At 42.0% G+C, this 22,781-nt stretch overlaps 1 protein-coding gene across 1 annotated transcript in view; it reads right to left on the reverse strand.

The window, feature by feature from the left end:
* Positions 1-22,781, reverse strand: part of WWP2 (WW domain containing E3 ubiquitin protein ligase 2) — a 149,389-nt gene that overhangs the window by 119,997 nt on the left and 6,611 nt on the right. Inside the window, exon 2 of the mRNA XM_044255819.1 lies at positions 7,435-7,519. Coding sequence (XP_044111754.1) covers positions 7,435-7,504 — 70 coding nt within the window. The 5' untranslated portion in view covers positions 7,505-7,519. The remainder of the gene's footprint in view (positions 1-7,434; positions 7,520-22,781) is intronic.

Below are 22,781 nucleotides of genomic sequence, written 5' to 3' on the forward strand. Positions count from 1 at the left end.
CAGAGTAGAAAACTGAACTACTTTACACATAGACTAAGGTTAACTGACGCCACCTCGTGGTGGGAGAGTAGCTCTGCACATAGAGTCTAAAAAACGGGCAAGGGGAGAGGACTAGTTATAATTATAGTCCTATCATTTTGAGCTAGACAGTTTCTTTGAAATCAACAAGTTCATAAGGAGAGCACCTGATATAATGATTAGTATTAGGTGTTATATAAGACTGATGAATCACTGAACTCTACTTCTGAAACTAATAATATACTATATGTTAATTAACTGAATTTAAATTAAGAAAAAAGAAGAAGAAATCAACAAGTTTGAACCCTTCATTTAATAGTTGGGCCAATTAAGTAAGGTGCCCGGAGGTGAGATAACATATCCAAAATCTGGCAGCACACAGGCCAATTCTCAGAACTCTGTTATAATGTTTCCTTTTTTGTCCCTCTAACTTTTACCCCTAGGTTCTTTTTCCTCCCTTTGGAGATTTATTTTTTGTTTTGTTTTGTGATATCTTTACTTTCTTTTTTATCTTGACATAATTTCAGATTTAGAAAAGTTGCAGCAAAAATACAAAGAATTCCTATAAACCCTTCGCCTAAGGGTCACCAAATACTAACTTGTTACTATATTTGCTTTGTTACTCTTTCTCTTCCCTGAGTCTCTCTCATATACGTCCACATCCGTTCCTGAAACTTTAAGTGAGTTTGAGATGCTGTGCCCTTTTCTTCTAAATACTTCAGTGTATATTTCTAAGAACAAAGACAGTTTCTGATAATACCATAATATAATTATCAACATGGAGAAATTAAATAATCTTTAAAACTACGATTTAATGTACAGACCTCATTTAAATTTTGTTAAATGTCCTATCAATGTCCATTATAGCAAAAGAGAAAAGACACTTTTTGTGTGTGTGTGTGGCCCAAGATCCAATCTAGGATTACATATTGCAGTTGGTAGTTTTATTCTGAAGTGTCCAATCTACAGAAAGGGTTAAAAGAATAGGACAATAAGGGATGCCTGGGTGGCTCAGTGGGTTACAGCCTCTGCCTTCGGCTCAAGTCATGGTCGCAGGATCCTGGGAACAAGCCCCGCATCCGGCTCTCTGCTCAGCAGGGAGCCTGCTTCCCTGTCTCTCTGCCTGCCTCTCAGCCTACTTGTGATCTCTATCTGTCAAATAAATAAAATCTCAAAAGAAAAAAAAAAAGAAGAAGAATAGGACAATACATAACTGTATATTCCGCAGCAACTATCACTTTGCCACATTTGCTTTTTTAAAAACCTTTTTTCCGGGACACCCAGGTAGCTCAGTAGGTTAAGTGTCTGCCTTCAGCTCAGGTCATGATCCCAGGGTTCCGGAATCCAGCCCCACATCAGTGGGCTTGAACTCACAATCCCAAGATCAAGAGTCATGTGCTCTACCAACTAAGCCAGCTAGGCACCCCACCACATTAGTGTTTTTTTGTTTTTGTTTTTCTATGCGTGTGCCTTCATCATTGCTACTCAAGAGAACTTCAGAAGCGCCTGGGTGGCTCAGTTGGGTGTCTGCATTCGACTCAGGTCATGATCCCACCAGCATCAGGTCCCACCTCGGGCTGATCCCAGGGACCCTGATCCCAGGGATCAGGTCCCACCTCGGGCTCCCAGCTCAGAGGAGACCCTGCTTCTCCCTTTCCCACTCCCCCTGCTTGTCTTCCCTCTCTCACTGTGTCTCTCTCTGTTAAATAAATAAATAAAATCTTAAAAAAAAAAAGAGAGAGAGAGAGAGAGAGAACTTCAGTGATAAGGAAAAGTTCTATGCCAACACAGGCTAATGCATGGCCATGAGATACACGTGGCTACTGAGCTCTCGGAATATAGCTGGTATGACTGAGGATTTAAATTTAAAGTTTAATTTTAATCTTAACATAAGTAGTTCTATGTGGCTAGAGTGACTATCTTTCTAGATAGCCCAGGATACAGATACAGGAGATCTGTATTTGTGTATGGGCATGACTCTGCATATACCCACACCATTTGAAAATTGTAGATATCATGACTGATCAAACCTAAATACTTCCAGTATACAACTTGTAAGAATACGGACATTCTAGGGTACATGGGTGGCTCAGCTGATTGGGTGGCTGCCTTCGACTCAGGTCATGGTCCCAGAGTCCTGGGATTGAGTCCCACATTGGGCTCCCAGCTCCACGGGGAGTCTGCTTCTCCCTCTGACTTTCTCTCCTCTCATGCTCTCTCTCACTGTCTCTCTCTCAAATAAATAAATAAAATCTTAAAAAAAAATGGACATTCTAAACATTGTACACTTGAAACTAATGTAACACAGTATGTTCATTATACTTCAATTAAAAAAAATAAGGAGGGGCATCTGGCTGGTTCAGTTTGTACAGCATTCAACTCACTCTCAGGGTTGTGAGTTTGAGCCCCATGCTGGGCATAGAACTTCCTTTAAAAAAGGGGACGGAAGAAATGCAGGCACCTGGGTGATTCAGTCGATTAACTCCAACTCCTGATCTCAGCTCAGGTTTTGATCTCAGGGTTGTGAGCTCAAGTCCTGAGTTGGGCTCCAAGCTAGGCATGGAGCCTACTTAAAAAAAAAAAAAAGAAAGAAAGAAAAGAGGGGCATCTGGGTGGCTCAGAGGTTAAAGCCTCTACTTCGGCTCAGGTCATGATCCCAGGGTCCTGGGATCAAGCCCCGCATCAGGCTCTCTGCTCAGCATGGAGCCTGCTTCCTCCTCTCTCTGCCTGCCTCTCTACCTACTTGTGATCTCTGTCTGCCAAATAAATAAATAAAATCTTTTTTAAAAAGAAAAGAAAAGCATAAAAAAAGAAAGGGAAGACATTTTTCCACCTAACCACACCACCATTATTATACCTGAAAAAAATGCAGTTACTCCCTCTATCATTTGATATTCATTACATATCCAAATTTCCCCAATTTCTCCAAACATATTTGTTAGAGCTGTTTCCGCCCAATCCAAGAACCTATCGGCACGAGCAAACTGGATTTGGTTACTGGTTCCTTAATCTTCTAAAACCTAGAATGCTCTCCCTTCTTTTTCCCTGACAATAATTTTTAAAGACTTCCACCAGCTGTCTCATATAATGCACCAAATGCTGTTTTTCTGATTGTTACCCTCATGATGAGATACACAGTGAATATTTTTGTCAAGAATACTACATAGGTTACGTTGCATGTGTCTTACTATACACACTGGGCTGTCCTCCTACCGTGGATACTAAATTTGATCCTCTGGTTAATGTGCAGTCTGTCAGGTCACTCCACGGTAAAGATACATTTTCCCCTTCATAACTTACAATTAATCAGTGGGATGATATTTTGAAGGTTTCATGTTCTTAAAACACAAGCCAAATTAAAAGCCTCAACATCTGAGCAGATTTATCTGGAAAGTTTATTTACTGTTTGATGAAATATAAATGCCAATTTCACATCTTCACATAGAATTTAGCTTTTAAAGTTAACAAATAAGGCAAAAAAAAACAAAAAAACCACACATGGCCAAAATTGTAACCTTGAAAAGCTCTTAGGAAGGTACAGAATAGAGTCTAATCTAATGTCTTTCAATATAAAGCAAAAAGCCAGTTTTTGCTTTGTTGTGTTGGTTTTCAGTGTTCAGTTTCTCGGTGCTTCTTCAGTTAAGTATCAGATAAAACAGCTCGCTTATGTTTAAGGACCCTGCTATATTTTAAAAGTGTATTTTAGGGGTGCCTGGGTGGCTCAGTGGGTTAAGCCTCTGCCTTCGGCACATATCATGATCTCAGGGTCCGAATCGAGCCCCACATCAGGCTCTCTGCTCAGCAGGGAGCCTGCTTTCCCCCTCTCTCTGCCTGCCTCTCTGCCTAGTTGTGATCTCTGTCAAATAAATAAATAAAATCTTTTTGTAAAAATAAATAAATAAAATAAAACTGTAGGCCTGCATTATAGAGAAACATAAGGGAAGTGAGGCAGAGAGAAGGAATAGCGAAGTCACCTCTCCCAAATTACACTATAGGCTCTCTTAATGAAACACATGGGAGGAGGAACCAGCTACACCATCTACTTTGTTTTTTCTTTTTCTCTTCCCCCATCATTTTCCTCAGTGGTATTACAGAATCCTTATTGGTTAAATGCATCTGTAGTCAGACACGCTTGTATTATCCAGTTAGCTCATTCCACACTGGTAAAAATTCACACTGAGGAAAGGCAAACAGACATCTTTACAAGTCAAATGCATTCCTGAATAATATGGCCCCAAAACAGGGACCTCATTGTGTCACCAGGTCTATGGCAGCCTTCTGTTTTAACCTAGACTTGATAATTTTTAGACCAGGTAGTAAAAGCTAAACTCCCAATTTCAAAACCCTATCAAGTTCCCTCTAATGCTTCTCCCTCCTCAAGAGGGCTAGACTAGAGTAACCATGAGACATCAACAAAAATGGTTAAAATGTATCAAGACTATTTTTTAAATCAATAAGTAAATAAGAAAGAGGCAGAGAATCTACAGACTAGGAAATCCAAATTTCCCTTAAACATAGGATAAGATGTTACACATCATTTATAATAAAAGAAATGTGAAATAAAAGTCCACTGAGAAAACAGTTACTTGGGGGTGCCTGGATGGCTCAGTGGATTAAGGATCTGCCTTTGGCTCAGTTCATGATCCTGGAGTCTGGGATGGAGCCGCACATCAGGCTCAGTGGGGAGCCTGCTTCTCCCCTGCCCCTACCCCTCTGCTCATGCACACTCTCTTGCTCTCAAATAAATAAATCTTTTAAAAACAAAAAGACAGAGAGAAAGAAAAAAGTTGTTTTTTTTTTTAACCAATCAGACTGGCAAAGATAAAAAAAAAGTCTGAGAACACACTGTGTCGGTAAAGATGTGGGGAAATGGGCACTCTCATGCACTGCCAGAAAATTATTCCTTCCAAGGAAGGGAACCCGGCTCTCAAGATTACAAAACCATATCCCCTTTCAGGTATCTTGGAAGGGACACACAAGAAGCTGGTAATATTAGTTTCCCAGCAGGGGCACTGAGGAACTGGAGGAAAGGAAACAATTTTAAAGCATCTGAATGAATTAAAGAGATGAATAATACTTGCATTTCAGAAATAATAATTTTAAAAAATGATGCGACAATTTTGCCTCCAAATGACCATGTCTCTGAGAGGCCAGAGCTGTGATACTAAGCACTGTCCCGGGTCACCAGGCATCTCTCAGTCCCGTGACTTTTCTGCAGAGCTAAGGCTACCAAAGCAACCTTCTGTCACTCAAGCAATATTGACAGCCTACTAAGTGTCCGGCACTGTTCTCTATCACTGGGGTACCAAAAGTAATCAAAACAGACCAAAAGCCCTATTTTTGTGTTTACACTCTATTGAAGGAGAAAGTCAATAAAGGAAATACATAAAAATCTGTAAATTACATTGGGGCGCCTGAATGACTCAGTCAGGTGAATGTCCAACTCTTGATTTTCGTCTCAGGTCAGTCACACTTGCAGGGTGGTGGGGCTGAGCCCCAAGTTGGGCTCTGCACTCAGTGCAGTCTGCTTGTCCCTCTCCCTCCCACGTGCTCTTCCCCTCAATTGTGCACCCGCACTTGCTCTCTCTAAAATAAATAAGCAAAATCTTTAAGAATACATATGTACTACGTTAAATGGTAACAAGACTAAGAAAAAAATATAAAGTAATGAAGGGAATAGACATGAGGAGGGCGGGGAGGCTGCAAATGGGGAAATCAGGAAGGCTTGTTAAAGAGGATGACTTTTGGGACGCCTGGGTGGCTCAGTGGGTTAAAGCCTCTGTCTTCGGCTCAGGTCATGATCTCAGGGTCCTGGGATTGAGCCCCGCATCGGGCTCTCTGCTCAGCAGGGAGCCTGCTCCCCCCCCCCGCCTGCCTCTCTGCCTACTTGTGATCTCTGTCAAATAGATAAATAGAATCTTTAAAAAAAAAAAAAAAAGAGGTTGACTTTTGAGTAAAGACCTAAAGAAAGCAAGGAAGCAAACCAGGTATATATCTGGCCCCAAAGGACTTCACTCCAAAGGAACAGCAAATGCAAAGGCTCGGAGGTGGGAGTGTGCCCGGCACACACAGTGAAGAGCAAAGAGGCCCACGTGGCCGCAGCAGGGTATATGCGGAAGAGTAACAGGAGATGAGAAATGGGAGTGGTGGGTGGGGTCATATCCATGGGAGCCTCAGCTTTTACTGGGTGAGATGGAGCACCCTTGACACGTTGAAAGCCTTGATGTGCCTGCTGTGTGACTGAGAGGACGAAGTAAGACAAAGGACAGAGGCAGGGAGGCAGGTTAGGAGGCTACTGCCTTCATCTAGGGTGGACATGGCAGCTCGTGGACGCGCAGGTGGTGCGAAGAGGCGGAATGATGGGTAGCTCTGAAGGCAGACATAAGCAGATTCCCTGACTGGCTGAATACAGAATATGATAAGGAAAACCAGGAGCTTATATGGTTACTAACCATTCAAGTGGAACGACAAGTGGGCTACTAGAGATAAAAATCTGGAAATAAATCAAAGAAGAGGTCCAGGCTAGAGACATAATTTTGGCAGTGTTCTTATTATTGGTGGCATTTAAAGCCATGAGGTTGGGGGGCGCCTGGGTGGTGAAGTTGGTTAAGTGACTGACTCAAGTCCTGATCTCAAGATCCTGAGATCGAGCCCCACGCATCAGGCTCCACGCTCAGCATGGAGTCTGCTAAAGTTTCTCTCTCCCCCTGCCTCTCCCCACCGTGTGCTTGTGCAAGCACTCTCTCTTTCTCAAATAAATTAATAAATCTTTAAAAATAAATAAATAAACCATGAGGTTGGATGAGATTACCTAGGGAATGAGTATAGGCAGAAAAGGGCCCTAGGGCATGAAGGAATCACCATTAATTTTTGCCAAAAGTTCCTTTTATCCTTCTTTTTTAAGAATTCCAGTGACAGGGGTGCCTGAGTGGCTCAAGTGGTAAAACATCTGCCTTTAGTTCAGGTCATGATCTCAGGGACCTGGGAGGGAGCCCCATGTCAAGTCCCTGCTCAGCGAGAAGTCTGCTTCTCCATCTCCCTCTGCCACTCCTCCTGTTTGTGCTCTCTCAATCTCTCTCAAATAAATAAATAAAATCTTTAAAAAAAAAAAAAAAGGGAAGAAAGGAAAAGAATTCCAGCTATATGGGCACCTGGCTGGCTCGGTCAGTGGAGCATGCGACTCTTGATCTCAGATTGTGAGTCTGAGCCCCACGCTGGTTCCAGAGATTACTTAAAAGTAAAATATTAAAAAGAAAAGAGAAATCCAGCTATATGGTAACACTGTGAGAATGAAGAGTAGACTCTTAGGCTGTTTCACAGTATCTGGTCTCAGACAGAGGCGTGGTATAATTCTACCTCTTCCCCATAGACTGCGCTGGACCTCAAACAGAAAACATTTCACAGGATGCCACTCACCTTTCAAAGTAAGCTGCGACTTCTCAAAAGGCAGGGCCACTCCTGCCCGGCTGGAGCTGGCAGATGCCATGTCATCACCAGAAAACTGCAAGACAAACAGCAGGAGGTTTAGAGGATATCCGGTAAGAGACTGAGGAACTGCACCCCTTTTTAATATTTCAGTTGAAAGAGATAAACCAGAAAAATATAAAGGTCCAAGCAACTTCGTGCTACTTCTGTCGGGGTGGAGTCTGTCTGTCTTGTCCTGAGCCTAGCTAGGTCTCTGCTAGCCTAGGAAGGGCAAAGGACTATTACAACATCAACATTTACAGGAAAGAGCCTAATATAACACTTTCAAAAAGAAAATCACAGTTCAACAATTTTTTAAAAGTCCAAGTTTGGGGGGGGCACGTGGGTGGTTCAGTGGGTTAAAGCCTCTGCCTCCTGCTCAGGTCATAATCCCAGGGTCCTGGGATCGAGCCCCACAGAGGGCTCTCTGCTCAGTAGGAGGACTGCTTCCATTCCTCTCTCTCTGCCTGGCTCTCTGCCTATTTGTAATCTCTGTCTGTCAAATAAACAAATAAAATTTTTTTAAAAATAAATAAATAAATAAATAAAAGTCCAATTTTTAAAATCAATGAAGAATACACAAAAGGGGTGCCCGGGTGGCTCAGCAGATTAAGTGACCAACTCTTGACTTAGGCTCAGGTCATGATCTCAGGATTGTGAGATCAAGACCAGAATCAGGCTCTACACCCAGTGTGGAGCTTAGAACTCTCTGCTTGGGATTCTCTCTCTCTCCCTTCTCTCTCTGCCCCTCCACCCTCCCAGGTACACTGTCTAAAATAAAAATGAATAAATAAGTAAATAATAAAAAGATACACGAATGGCCAATAAGCACATTCTGGACATCATTAGCCATCCGGCATCTCTGTCACTCTACCTTGGCTCAAAGCATAAGTCTATCTTGCATTTTGAATGGATCTTTTACTTATACACAATTTTGTAACATCGCCCTTTATCATTTGAAAAATATTGGTTCACTGAGCTATGTAGATATTCCAAATGTTGACACATGTCATTATACACTATCAGAAAAAGCACATTTGTGAATGTCACCACTGATCTCATCAGATCTTTAAGTATTGGGAAAGTGTCAAGCTCTTAGTGGCAGATGTAAGTATTCCAAAATTCTAATCTTCGCTTAAAAACTCATATTTTATCATTGGCAACAAATACTGTCCATTGTTTTCCTTCAAGTGACAGGCTCACTTCATTCATCTTCAACAAAATGTCTGCCAAATACCCAATCTAGTAACTTCAGTTTGTTCAGTTTTTTTAAGTAAAAATAGCATTTCATGAAAAAAGCAACTTCGCTCTCAATTCACACAAGTGCTTCCTCCCAAGACAACCATCATACTTAGGCGTGCAGAAGTGCTGTAGGCGTATTTCCCATTTCATCACACAGAGTATTAAAAAAAAGACATGCATAGGGGTTGAGACTTAATAAAATTAATAATTTTTACTGCTTTGTCAAGCACATTCTGAAGTCAAACTGGCCTGCTCTCTTTTTACTAAGTCCGCTGCAGTGAGGAAGACAAGGACAACAGCTCAGACTCGCAGCACAGCCCGGATTCCAACAACGGCAGCAACGGTTGTACTCACCTTCGCTTTTGCACCATCAGTGCAAATGCAATCATGGTGGAAAAGGCAAATAAGGTTATTATGAAAATAGTTTTGATCTTGCAAAACCTTTTAGGTCTCAAGTGGCCAGCAGAGGTCGAAGGGACCCCCGTCTGCTCCCTCGCGTGGAGAACTGCTACTGTAAAGACACTAAGAAAGTCCTCTTCTATTCGACATCATTAATACCTTCTTCCATTGTATTTCTTTCTGATCTCTCCTCCAACTTGCTATTCTGAAGGGTTACTCAGCCTTCAAAGATGGTTAAGTCACCACACATTTCACTAAGAATGGAAACCCTTTATGTGAGGATGAAAATGTAGCTACCATAAAGTCACACTGATTTTGACATTTTCCATAGCTGAAGTCAAATACTTTTATACTTTAAGATTTTAGCCAAAACAAAACAACTGCCTTATTTATAAGGTACATGCAGTCCAAAAAAGTATTTTTTAGTGACTCGTTTTTCCCGGACTAGTCTATAACAGGCATTTTACTTATAATCTTAGATATGGGGTGGCAATAGAAACATCTAAAAAGTTCTAGGGAGCATCTAAGAAGACAATACAGAAACTACCGCTATCAAGTTCTTAAGACCAGACCTCTGTGTTGCTAAGTCCAACAGTGAATCCTCAGTCCTCGTCTCATACAACCTACCGGCACACCTGACATGACAGATCGATCACACTCTTCCTTGGAATGCTTTCTTCCCGTGGTTTCCAGGACATCACAGCTGCCCGATGTTTCCCCCTGCCTCTCGGGCTGCTCGTTCTCAGCCTCTTTACAGGCTCTCTCTCTACTCCTCAACCTCTAACCAGCAGGGTGTCCCACAGCTCAGGCCTTGCATGTCTTCTGGTAATTTCTCGTATGGCTTTAAATACCAGCCAACTGTTGACAATCCCAAATTGGTGTGTTTAGTACAAACTTCACCCTCGAACCTCAGCCCCTCTTTGTCTAATGACCAAACGAATCTTCCGAACCTGCTTCTTGGCCTTCTGCATCTCAGTTAATGACAACTCTTTCCAACCAGTGGCTCAGCCCAAAATTCTAGGACTCATCCCTGCTTCTGATTTTTTTTAAGACGTATGTCAGATTACATCACTCTGCTATTCAAAACCATTCAGGGCTTCCAGTCTACTGCAAAGTACAAGTCAAAGTCCTTAAAATGTAGGCCCTGCATGATACAGTCCACACGCCTCTCTGACCTCCCCTCTCTTTTCTTTCCCCACTTCCTCCCTCTCCTGAAGCTATACAAGCCTCCCCACTCATCCTTGAACATGCCAGACATGCTCTCCTATTGGACTTCTACCTTTTCCATCTAGAATGTTCTTTCCCCAATTGTTCACCTATAGGGACTACCTCAGGCATGTACTCAGAAGTCACTTTCTTAAGAGGTGTTACTGGACCACTCTATTACCCTACCTTTCCACATGCATTTGGACCCCTCCTTCCCTATTTTACTTTTCCTCCCTAGCATTTATCACTGGCATGGTTCATACTGTATGGATTTCTCGTATTTATTGTCTCTCTCCCTCCCCTAGAATGTAAGCCCCACAAAGGCTGAGATGTGTGCCCCATCTGTTAGCCCTGGAGCCCTGCTCTGCCGTCCAGAATGATGCCTGGCTCTTAACAGGAGCTCCATAAATGTTTACCCAGTGAACTGGAGCATCACTGACTGAAATTTAAAAGGAAGATATTTTGATTTCCTAGACTAAATTTGTTTTGGTAAAGCAATAAAAAGATCAATGCTCTCTTTCCCCCGAGCAGACCAGCAAGAGATGAGATGTCAGAGAAAAAGTAGTGGTGAGAAGCCTTACACAGTTCTGAAGGCAAATGAGATGGTACCTGGCAACTTCCATACAGTGAAAGATGCATATATTGTGCCTGGCAGGATCCCCCTCCTGGGTCTTGGCCCCGGGAAAAATCTCCCAACACATGCCAAAGAAGCCGCATTGCAGGGCGCCTGGGTGGCTCAGTGGGTTAAAGCCTCTGCCTTCGGCTCAGGTCATGATCCCAGGGTCCTGGGATCCGGTCCCACATCGGGCTCTCTGCTCAGCAGGGAGCCTGCTTCCCCCTCTCTCTGTGCCTGCCTCTCTGCCTACTTGTGATCTCTGTCTGTCAAATAAATAATAAATAAAATCTTTAAAAAAAAAAAAAAAAAGAAGCCACGCAGAGATGTTCACCACAACGTTTGTAATAGCAAAAATTTGTGAACGACCTAAACGTCCATCAATGGGGGAATGAATAAACTGAATCTACTTTAAAAATGGAATTCTGTGGAATAGCTGGAATATCTGAATTCAATCTACACGTACAAATCCCACATTATGGGGCGCCTGGGTGGCTCAGGTGATGATCTCAGGGTCCTGGGATCGAGCCCCACATCGGGCTCTCTGCTGGGTGGGGAGCCTGCTTCTCTGCCTACTTGTGATCTCTGTCAAATAAGTAAATAAATCTTTTTTTAAAAATCCCACATTATAATGGCAAAAGGGGGAAAAAGCAAGTGAAAACCTAAGTGTAGTATGATGTCATTGGTGCACGCTTGAACTTACACAGAATCAGTTGTATATACTGCTGTGGCAAGACATGAATGGAATAAAAGTATAAAAGTGTGGCTGGGAAGTAACCACACCGAGGTAAGAATGGAAGTTACTTCTGGGGTAGCACAGAAAGGACCATGGGAACTGGTGGAAGGACAGAGACCACGGGAACTTCAAATGTATCTGCAACATTTTGTCTTTTAAAGAAAAAGTTCTGAAGCAAATATGGAAAGATGTTAATATTCATTAAATCCAGATGGTGGTTTTTATGACTATTCATTATCCTATTCTCTGAACCATTTTACATGTTTGATCTCTCTCATAATTTAACGATAATTTTAAAGAGGGGGAAGATCATATCTTGAATAATGAAGGAAAAATTAATGATTATAAATAAGCCTCGGGGCTTTCGGTAACAGAGGTTAAAGCACTACAAGCAGGAGATCCATTATTTAGAGACTCAAAAAATAAAAGAATATTTTAAAAATCTTTATATCTATTAGGACTCTTTTCCTAAGACAACTCAACTGAGGGTAGTTTTAAGCTAGCATGTCCTCCCTGAGCTTTTCTCCTTTTAGCCTATGGCCTATACTCAAGAAAATTCGAGAGAATGAAACTGGCAGCACCTCCTACATGGCCTGTTAAATGGGAGGAAGACCAAACCTCTGGATCTATATCCATCAGGGCCCCACAACAAAACAAAGCAGATAAATTCTAAAGAAGTCTCAGAAGGAAGAAAGCCAACTGGGAAAGCAGAAGAATTAGAGTAGATAACACGTTTTCTTTTTCCAACGTCTTTCAAGATTGTAGTCCAGTGTTTATTAATAATAATCAGTGTTATTACAACGGGGACTGTCTGTCTTTCCAGATCTATTAAGGAAAATACCACCTTGACTTTACAAGGTAGGTATTTTGAACTGTAAGACCTTTCCAACCATGTATTTTTTAAAAGTAACCATTACTAGAGAAAAGAAGTCAGATCCCATCCCAAAGTACATTTAGCCTCTCAGCCTCTGCCTCAGGGTCCCATATGAGACATGGTCCCTAATAGGCAGGAGGCTCCAATCCCCAACTACCTACTACCGGAAGGTTACGAAACCTGAGGCCCAGGATTTATGCTATACCTGTCTCAGCAACCCTGCACCTGGACTCAAGTAATTTTTTCCCTTGCTCATAGCAATGGGAAATGTTTGCATCCAAATCACTCCCAAAAACAGGAGTTAGCATAAGCCCAGGGTAGGAAGGAGGAGGAAGGGGAACAATGTTTTAAGTATCACCAAAGGTTACAGACACACAGAAAATTTCATTATTGAAGGGCGTAATGGATTTATTGGGTGGGGAAGAGGAAAACCAAAACTACCTCTGGTTAGTTGGATTAACCCAAATTTCTTTAAAAACACTAAAAACAATCACTTCTTGGCTTTTGGCTAAGATCAAATGTAAAAACACTAAAAGCGTATTGTCCTCTGAACCTGTCCTCTATGTAAATCTTGAAAAGCATTATTTTTCAAAAAGATTATTTATTTATTTGTCAGAGACAGAGGGAGAGAAAGCGAGCGAGCACAGGCAGACAAAGAGGCAAGCAGAGGCAGAGGGAGAAGCAGGCTCCCTGCCGAGCAAGGAGCCTGATGTGGGACTCGATCCCAGGACCCTGGGATCATGACCTGAGCCAAGGCAGCTGCTTAACCAACTGAGCCACCCACGCGTCCCTTGAAAAGCATTTTTTTAGGGATGCCTGGGTGGCTCAGTTGCTTAAGCATCTGCCTTCAACTCAGGTTACGATCCCAGGGTCCTGGAATTGAGTCCCACATTGGGCTCTTTGCTCGGTGCGGAGCCTGCTTTTCCTTCCACCCCTCCCCCGCTCGTGCTCACTAGCGTGTGTGCATGCTTCTCTGACAAATAAATAAAAAAATTTTTTAAAGCCTTTTTTGGGGCCACCTGGGTGGCTCAGTCGGTTAAGCTGCTGCCTTAGGCTCAGGTCATCATCCCAGGCTCCTTGGATCGAATCCCACATCAGGCTTTTTGCTCGGTGTGGAGCCTACTTCTCTCTCCGCCTCTGCTTGCTTGTGTGTGCTCTCTTTCTCGCTCTCTCCTCTGACAGATGAATGAATAAAATATTAAAAAAAAAAAAAGCCTTTTTTGGGGCACCTCGGTGGCTTAGTGGGTTAAGCCTCTGCCTTCGGCTCAGGTCATGATCTTGGGGTCCTAGGATTGAGCCCTGCATCAGGATCTCTGCTCAGCTGGAAGCCTGCTCCCCCCACTCTCTCTCTGCCTGCCTCTCTGCATACTTGTGATCTCTCTCTCTCTCCGTCAATTAAATTAAAATCTTTGAAAAAAAAAACTTTTTTAAGTAAAATATAACAGAATATAAAATATAAGAGTACATCATACATAAAGGAAAGTATTATTTCATGAAAAGTCTGTCCAGATAAATGGACATTTATATGTACAAGTACACTGGATCGGGGCACCTGAGTGGCTCAGTCGTTAAGCCTCTGCCTTCAGCTTCGGTTGTGATCCCAGGGTCCTGGGATCGAGCCCCACATCGGGCTCTCTGCTCAGCGGGAAGCTGTTTCTCCCTCTCCCACTTCCCCTGCTTGTATTCCCTCTCTCACTGTGTGTCTCTCTCTGTCAAATAAATAAAATCTTAAAAAGCAAACAAACAAAACAAGTACACTGGATCATGATATAAAAGACATTCCTTACTGGTTTCCTTACTAAAGGTTGCATGAGAGCAGCTCTGTAACAATCCCATGTTGGGTAGGGCTTCAAATTAGAGAGACACTCACAAAACACCACAAAACCCAACAAGTAATCAATAGATTTGAGGACTAACTATTCACTCAGAGAAATGTCATCAGCTCATTACCATTTTAGGTCTGAGAAATTTTCCCACACATATGTAAAATAACCTCATGGGCATGGATGAAAGGTATTCATTCACTCATGGAACAAATATTTATTGAGCATCTATTATATACCATGCACTGGTTTTGGTGCCAGTGATAAACGGTGAGTAAAATGAAACAAAACAAAATTCCTGCTTTAGAGGTTGTCCTGGTGAAGAGCCAAGAAAGATTCCCTCCTGGCTCTTGCATGGAAAAGGAAAAAGTAACCACTGTAAAATATCCCAAAGGTTCACAACAAGGGCCTACTCTCTAGCGAAAACGACTTCACCAGAGCTTTATCCTAACTAGGGGGAGGAAGTTCCCCTGCCTGAGGTCCTTCTACTCTTCCTATATCACTTAAGGAGGAAAACTAGTTAAAAAACACTTTTGAAGGTGACAACCCATGGACATAGACTCATTAAAAGACTGAGGGTGGTTTTTTTTTTTAAAGATGTATTTATTTTAGAGAGAGAGCATGTGAAGGGGAGACACAGAGAGAGAGGGAGAGAAACTTAAGCAGACTCCATGCTGAGCTTGGAGCCCAATGCAGAGCTCAGTCTCACAACCACATGATCACGAAACTAAGATCGGACGCTTATCTGTGCCACCCGGACACCCCTAAAAGACTGGGATTTAATGATAAGACTACAAAATTCTGGCCCTCCCCCATACTTTCCCACCATCTCATGGGTCTAGTATAACACTGGAATACAGCTGAAAGAGCTGAAAGGTGCAAATTCTATTCACAAAGTCGTTCTTAAGGAAGACCAAAGATAACTGGGAGACCAAAACAAGGATACTAGATGAATTTGAAGCCTCTGGTACTTACAGTTAGAGCAATTATTTTGTTTTGTTTTAAGTAGGCTCCACACCCAAGGGTGCCTGAACTCATGAACCTGAGATCAAGACCTGAGATGAAATTGAAAGCTGTATGCTTAACCAACTGAGCCACCCTGGTGCACCAAGTCAGAGCAATTGTTAAACCCAAATTAACTCCGAGCCAGATTAACATAAAACCCCAAACTAAAGGCCTATTCACCTCAGCTCCTATTACCCAATACATGATGTCCAGCTTTCAATTAAAAATTATAAATAATGCTAAAGGGCACCTGGGTGGCTCAGTTGGTTGAGTGTCTGACTCTTGATTTCAGCTTGGTGAAATTAATTAATTTCAATGCCCCATGTAGGGCACCACACTCAGCAGGGAATTTGCTTTGAAATCTCTCTCTCCCTCTCCCTCTGCCCTTCCCCCCTCCACATGCTCTCTCACTCTCTCTGAAGAATAAAAAAATCTTTTCAAAAAATTACAAGCAATGCTAAAAGGCAAGAAAAAGTGTGAAGAGACAAAGCAAGCATCAGAACCAGACTTAGAGAAGACACAGATTTTAAAACTAATGGACAGGGAATTTAAAATAACTATGGACAGATATATTAAGGGCTCTAATGGAAAGAGGAGACAACAAGCAAGAACAGATGGATAATGTAAGCAGAGACATGGAAGCCCTAAGAAAGAAAGAAGAAAAGGCTAGAAAAGGCTATAGAATCACAGAGCTTAGAGCTATGTCAATAAAAACTTCCCAAATAGAAATGCAAAAAGAAATCATTTTTCTTTAGGATTTTATTTATTTTCTTGAGAGAGAGAGAATGAGTGGAGAAGAAGGGCCAGAGGAAGAAGCAGACTCACCACTGAGCAGGGAGCCTGATATAGCGCTCCATCCCAGGACCCTACGCTCGTGACTGGAGCTGAAGGCAGCCACTCAACCAACAAAGTCGTCCAGGCACCCAAGAAAGAATGTTTTTAGAAGTCCAAGTACTGTGGGATAGTTTCAAAATGTGCAAAATATGCATAATTGGAATACCAGAAGAAGCGAGAACAGAGCAAAAGAAATATCTGAAGTAATAATGGCCAAGAATTTTCCAAAGTTAATGACCTACAGCAAGCCCCAAATCCAGGAAGCTCAGAGAACAAGAAGCAGGAGAAACATCAAACACAAGAACAAAACAAACAAACAACTAGACATAGAATATTACCATACTGAATCTAGAGAAAACCAAAAATAAAAGGAAAGTCTTGAAAGAAGCCAAAAGGGGAAAGAAAACAGCTAACCTATACAGGAATAATGATGAGAATTACAACAGGGTTGGTTGTTTGTTTGTTTGTTTGTTTTACCAGAAACCATATAAGCAGGAAGAGAACAGAGAGAAATATTTAAAGTACTGAAAGAAAAAACATACTAACCTAGAATTTTGTGTCCAATGGAGTTATTCTTTACAAGTGAAGGAGTAAACAAAAGACTTCCTCAAACAAAAACATACCCTGAAAGAAACATTTAAAAGAAGTCCTTCCAGGAGAAAGAAATGATACAGGTCAGAAACTTGCATCTACAAACAGAAGAGAAGGGCACGGGAGAAAGAATAAATGAGGCTCCATCCACTGGCTTCTTTAAACTCGAAAAGACTGATAACATAGGGAAAGGACATGCGTCAAAAGGGATGCCAGATATAAAGCAAATGAAAGAACTGCAGAGGTAACAAGTGATTCCGAGAAAAACAAAGCAGTGAAGGAGGACAGGAATTTAAGATGGCGGTCAAAAGTCAAAAAAGCTGTGGATGAGGAAAGTCTCATTGAGAAGGTGGCTTTTTTTTTTTTAAGATTTTATTTATTTATTTGACACAGAGAGGGAGAGATCACAAGTAGGCAGAGAGGCAGGCAGAGAGAGGGAGAAGCAGACTCCCCACCGAGCAGAGACCCCCCCAACGCGGGGCTCGATCCCAGGACCCTCGGACCATAACCTGAGCTGAAGGAAGAGGCTTTAACCCACTGAGCCACCCAGGCGCCCCAAGAAGGTGGCTTTTAACCAAAGATCAGAAGAAGGTGAAGGACAGAACTGAGAATGACACTGGAAGAACATTCCAGGCAGATAAAAGAGCAAGAGCTCTCGAGGTAGTAGTATGTCTTGGGACGCTGCAAAACAAGCAGGGGCCAGTGTGTCTCAAGGGCAGTGAGGAAGAAGAAAATGGCAATAAGGGATAGAATGGAATGTATCCTGTTAAGTAAAATTATTCTTTTTTTTTTTTTTTTTTAATTTGACAGAGATCACAAGTAGGCAGAGAGGCAGGTAGGGGGCGGGTGGGGAAGCAGGCTCCCTTCTGAGCAGAGAGCCCGATGTGGGGCTCTATCTCAGGAACCTGAGATCATGACCTGAGCCAAAGACAGAAGCTTTAACTCAGTGAACCACCCAGGTGCCCCAGGTAAAATTATTCTTAATGAACTATGAAATGCTTTGGAGCAGCGGTTCTCCATTCTTTCTGCACATTGGAATTAACTGGAGAGCACTAAAAACAAACCAGCCAACAATGACAGCCAAACCCCAACCTCAGGGATTCCCATTTGACTGGTCTGGAGTAGGGTGCAGACAGTTACATTATTTAAAAATTCCCCAGGGGATCCTTATATAAAGCTGGGGTGAGAACCACTGGTATAGCATTACTGAATTAGTTGACTACACTAAGAGTAGGACTTCACCTCAATCAGAATGCTTTTGCTGTTGCTGTTGTTTTTAAAGATTTTATTTATTTATTCATGAAAGACAGAAAAAGACAGAGAGGCAGAGGCAGAGGGAGAAGCAGGGTCCCCATGGAGCAGGGAGCCCAGTGCGGGACTCCATCCCAGGACCCTGGTATCATGACCTGAGCTGAAGTCAGAGGCTTAACCCACTGAGTCACCCAGGCGCCCAACTCTATGAAAATGTTTAAGGCTAAACTAAAATTATGCAGAAAGATTGCACTAAACAATATGCAGATTTTTTTTAAAGGGGCAATATCAAACTTTAGGAACAGAACACAGTGAAGGAGCTCTGTGCCAGGAGTGGTTCCAAGGAGACTAAGTATCATAGCACCTTCCCTGATACCAACTTTTCCCTTAGAGAACCTTCCAGGAGCTCCTAATAAACATAACAGATTAAACACATATATTTATCTCTGCTCTCTTCTCAAATCCCATCAAAATGACAGAAAAGAAACACAAAAATATAAACCAACTAAAAATGAATGGAAAAGGAAACAACAGACAGAGGGGGCAGCAGCCACATCCTGGAAAGGGGCAAGTGAGATGCCTGTAATGGTTGGGGGGTAGGGTTGACAAGAAGCAGGCTAGTAGCACTGGGGAATCACAGAAAGGGTGACTGCGGGCACTAGGTGTGTCTGAAAGTGACAGCAGAGTTGGCCTATAAACAGGAGAGAAGAGTAAAAGCCTGTATGAGAAACAGTTCCCAGACCCCCTCCCCAACAATTCAGCCAGGCAGTCACCCTCTCCCCAATCCCAAATAGGAAGAGTTCATTTTTAGTCTCTGGATAGATTACACCAGACCTGTGGAGGTCAGGCACAGCTGAGGGTAGCGATTAGACACCATACTGATCCAGACAGATAAATGGAAGTCTACATCCTGAGCTATGAGAAGTCACTGTCCCATTCCCACTCACCTTCCCTCATTTGAGACCGAGCACACAGCTCAGCCTGTGGCTACTAAATACATAAAGGAATCCAACTATCTAAAGAGAGCCTCAGAAAGAAAAGCCAGATATTAAAACATAAAAAGAGGGGCGCCTGGGTGGCTCAGTGGGTCAAAGCCTCTGCCTTCGGCTCAGGTCATGATCCCAGGGTCCTGGGATCGAGCCCCACATCAGACTCTCTGCTCAGCAGGGAGCCTGCTTCCTCCCCCTTCCCCTCTCTGCCTGCCTCTCTTGTGATCTGTGTCTGTCAAATAAATAAATAAATAAATAAATAAATAAAATCTTTAAAAAAATAAAACATAAAAAGAAAAAATAGAACTCAATTGATAAAGCCATCCTAAGATACATAAGGAAACACAAGGGACCCAGAATAGCCAGAATAATGTTAGAAAAAAACAAAGTTGGAGGATTCATACTACTTAATTTCTTTTTTTTAATTTAAATTAAATTATCCAGCATATAGCATATCATTAGTTTCAGATGTAGTGTTCAATAACTCATCAGTTGCATAGAACCCCCAGGATATTACTTAATTTCAAAACTTACTAGCAAGCTACAGTAATCAAGACCATGGTACTACTATAGACACAGAGCAAGTGAAGGAAATTGAGAGTCAGGGAGAGCCTGGGTGGTTTAGTCAGTTACATGTTTGCCGGCAGCTCAGGTCATGTTCTCAGGGCTCTGGGATCAAGTCCTGAGCTAGGATCCCTGCGCAGCAGGGAGTCTGCTGGTCCCTCCACGTCTGCCTCTCTCCACCCTCAGCTTGTGCACTCTCTCTCGCTCTCAAATAAATAAATACATAAAATCTTTAAAAAAAAAAAAAGAAAGAAAGAAAGAAAAGAAAATTGAGAGTCCAGATACAAATTCATACACCTACATCCAACTGATTTTAGACAAGGATGCCAAGGCAATACAATGGAAAAAGAGTAACAGTCTTTTCAACAAATGGTGCTGGGACAACTGGGTATCCATGAGCAAATGCACAAAGTTAGACCCCTACTTCATACCTTATACAAAAATGAATCCAAAATGCACCGAAATCCAAAATATAAGAACAAAACTATAAAACTCAGAAAAAACCCCACAGGTTTAAATCTTCATGGCTTTAAGTCAAGAAATGGTTTCTTAGATATAATATGAAAAGTACTATCAATAAAAACAAGATAAGTTTGACTTCATCAAAATTAAAATCTTCTATGTTTCAGAGGATACCATCAAGAAAGTGAAGACAACCCAAAGAATGAGAGAAAATATTTGCAAACCAAGTCTAGAGGGGCACCTGGGTGGCTCAGTGGGTTAAGCCTCTGCCTTCGGCTCAGGTCATGATCTCAGGTCCTGGGATCAAGCCCCGAATCAGGCTCTCTGCTCAGCGGGGAGCCTGCTTCCCCTCTACCTACTTGTGATATCCCTCTCTCTCTGTCAAATAAATAAATAAAATCTTTAAAAAAAAAAAAAGACATGTCTAGAATATATAAAGAACTTTTACAACTCAATAATAAAAAGACAATCCAACTTAAAAAAAAAATGGGCAAAGGATCTAAACAGACATTTCTCTAAAAAAGATATAAAAACTGGGGCACCTGGGTGGCTGAGTTGTTTGAGCATCTGTCTTCAGCCCAGGTCATGATATCATGGTCCTGGGATGGAGTCCTGTATCAGGCTCCCTGCTCAGTGGGAATCTGCTTCTCCCTCTCCCTGAGCTGCTCCCCCTGCTTATATTCGGTCTCACCGTCTCTCTCAAATCAATAAAATCTTTAAAAAATATATTTTAAAAATAACCATATAAAAAATGTATATCATGGGTGCCTGGGAGGCTCAGTGAGTTAAGCCACTGCCTTCAGGTCAGGTCATGATCTCAGGGTCCTGGGACTGAGTCCCGCATTGGGCTCTCTGCTCAGCAGGGAGCCTGCTTCCCTCTCTCTCTCTCTCTCTGTCTGTCTCTCTGCCTACTTGTGATCTCTCTTTGTCAAATAAATAAATAAAATCTTTTTTTAAAATGTATATCATTAGCCACTAGAGAAATACAAACTAAAACCACAATAAGACATCACCTCACACAAACTAAAATGGCCAAAATAAAAAAGGATATAATAACAAATAGTACTGAGAACTTTGAAAAATTAGAATCTTCATACACTGCTAATTAGAAATGAAAAATAGTGCACAGTTTTAGAAAAGTCTGGCAGTTCCTCATAAAGTTACAAAGAGGGGCGCCTGGGTGGCTCAGTAGGTTAAGTGTCTGCCTTTAGCTCAAGTCATGATCCAAGAGTTCCAGAACTGTGGCCCTCACTGGGCTCCCTGCTCAGCAGGGAGTCCGCTTTTCTGCCCTTCCCTTGGCTCATGCGTGCTCTCTCTCTTTCCCTCCGGGCTCTGCACAACAGGGAGCCTGCTTCCTCCTCTCTCTCTCTGCCCGCCTCTGCCTACTTGTGATCTCTGTCTGCCGAATAAATAAATAGAAATCTTTAAAAAAAAATAAAAACTCACAGTTAAATAAAATAGAGGTCAAAGAAAACCTCAAAACAATTTAGAGAGATAAAATATTGCACCCATGAAACAAGAACAGAATGTAATTTTAAAGGAAGGCAGGCAGGCAAGTAAGTTGGCTGGTGGGTGGACTCAGAGAATAACAATCTGCTCTTAGAAAGGACAGTCCTCATAGCAGAAGCCAAGCTGATAAAGCGAGGAAATACAAAGACAAAGAAGATGGTAAATAGGTAAAAAATAACTTTTTTAAAACAGTGGTTTTGTTCAAAATGTCCAAAGTCTAGGACACCCAGGTGGTTCAGTCGGTTGAGCACCCAACTCTTGGTTTCAGGTCATGATCTCAGAGTGGTGAGATGGAGCCCTGCCTCAGGCTCCATGCTCAGCACAGAGTCTGATTTGGATTCTCTCCCTCTGCCCCTTCCATTTGTGTGCATTCCCTCTCTAAAACAAATAAATCTTTAAATTGTCCAATGTCCATCTTATAGCAAGTCCCAGAAATTTTAAAAAAAAAAGAGAAATCATCAAAGAAATGTCACAGAAGATTTTTCTTTTTTTTTTTTTAAAGATTTTATTTATTTATTTGACAGACAGAAATCACAAGTAGATGGAGAGGCAGGCAGAGAGAGAGAGAGGGAAGCAGGCTCCCTGCTGAGCAGAGAGCCCGATGTGGGACTCGATCCCAGGACCCTGAGATCATGACCTGAGCCGAAGGCAGCGGCTTAACCCACTGAGCCACCCAGGCGCCCACAGAAGATTTTTCTTAAGCTGAAGAATACACAGCTCTAAACAGAAAGAACCCAACTGAGTGCCCCAAATGATGAAAAAAAAAAAAAAAACATTCTATTGCACAATGTCATGAAATTTCAGAACATAAGAACAAAGGGTATACAAGCTTCCAGTCACATTTACAAACAAGAAAAATCAGCATCAGACTTCTCAGAAGTAACACCAAAGGTGAAAAGACAATGCAATGCTTTCAAATTTGAGATAAAATGATTTTTTTTTAACTTTTCAATCTATAATTCTACAACCAAAAAACCATCAGTCAAGTAGGATTGGAAAACCATGGTTTGTAAGGTCTCACAGAAACTCCTCCCTATGCTGCTTTTGTCAGGAAGCTACTGAAAGATGTGTTCCAAGGGAATAAAGGAAAAAGATGGAGAACAGTGGGGATTCACGTGGGAGAGACAAAAGCAATTACAAGGTTAACAGTGAAAAATCCCAAGGCATTACAGTCCGGATTAGAGAATTTATAGGAAATGTC

The sequence above is a fragment of the Neovison vison genome, chromosome 7 (genome assembly GCF_020171115.1).
Source record: "Neovison vison isolate M4711 chromosome 7, ASM_NN_V1, whole genome shotgun sequence".
In the NCBI taxonomy this organism is placed as follows: domain Eukaryota; kingdom Metazoa; phylum Chordata; class Mammalia; order Carnivora; family Mustelidae; genus Neogale; species Neogale vison.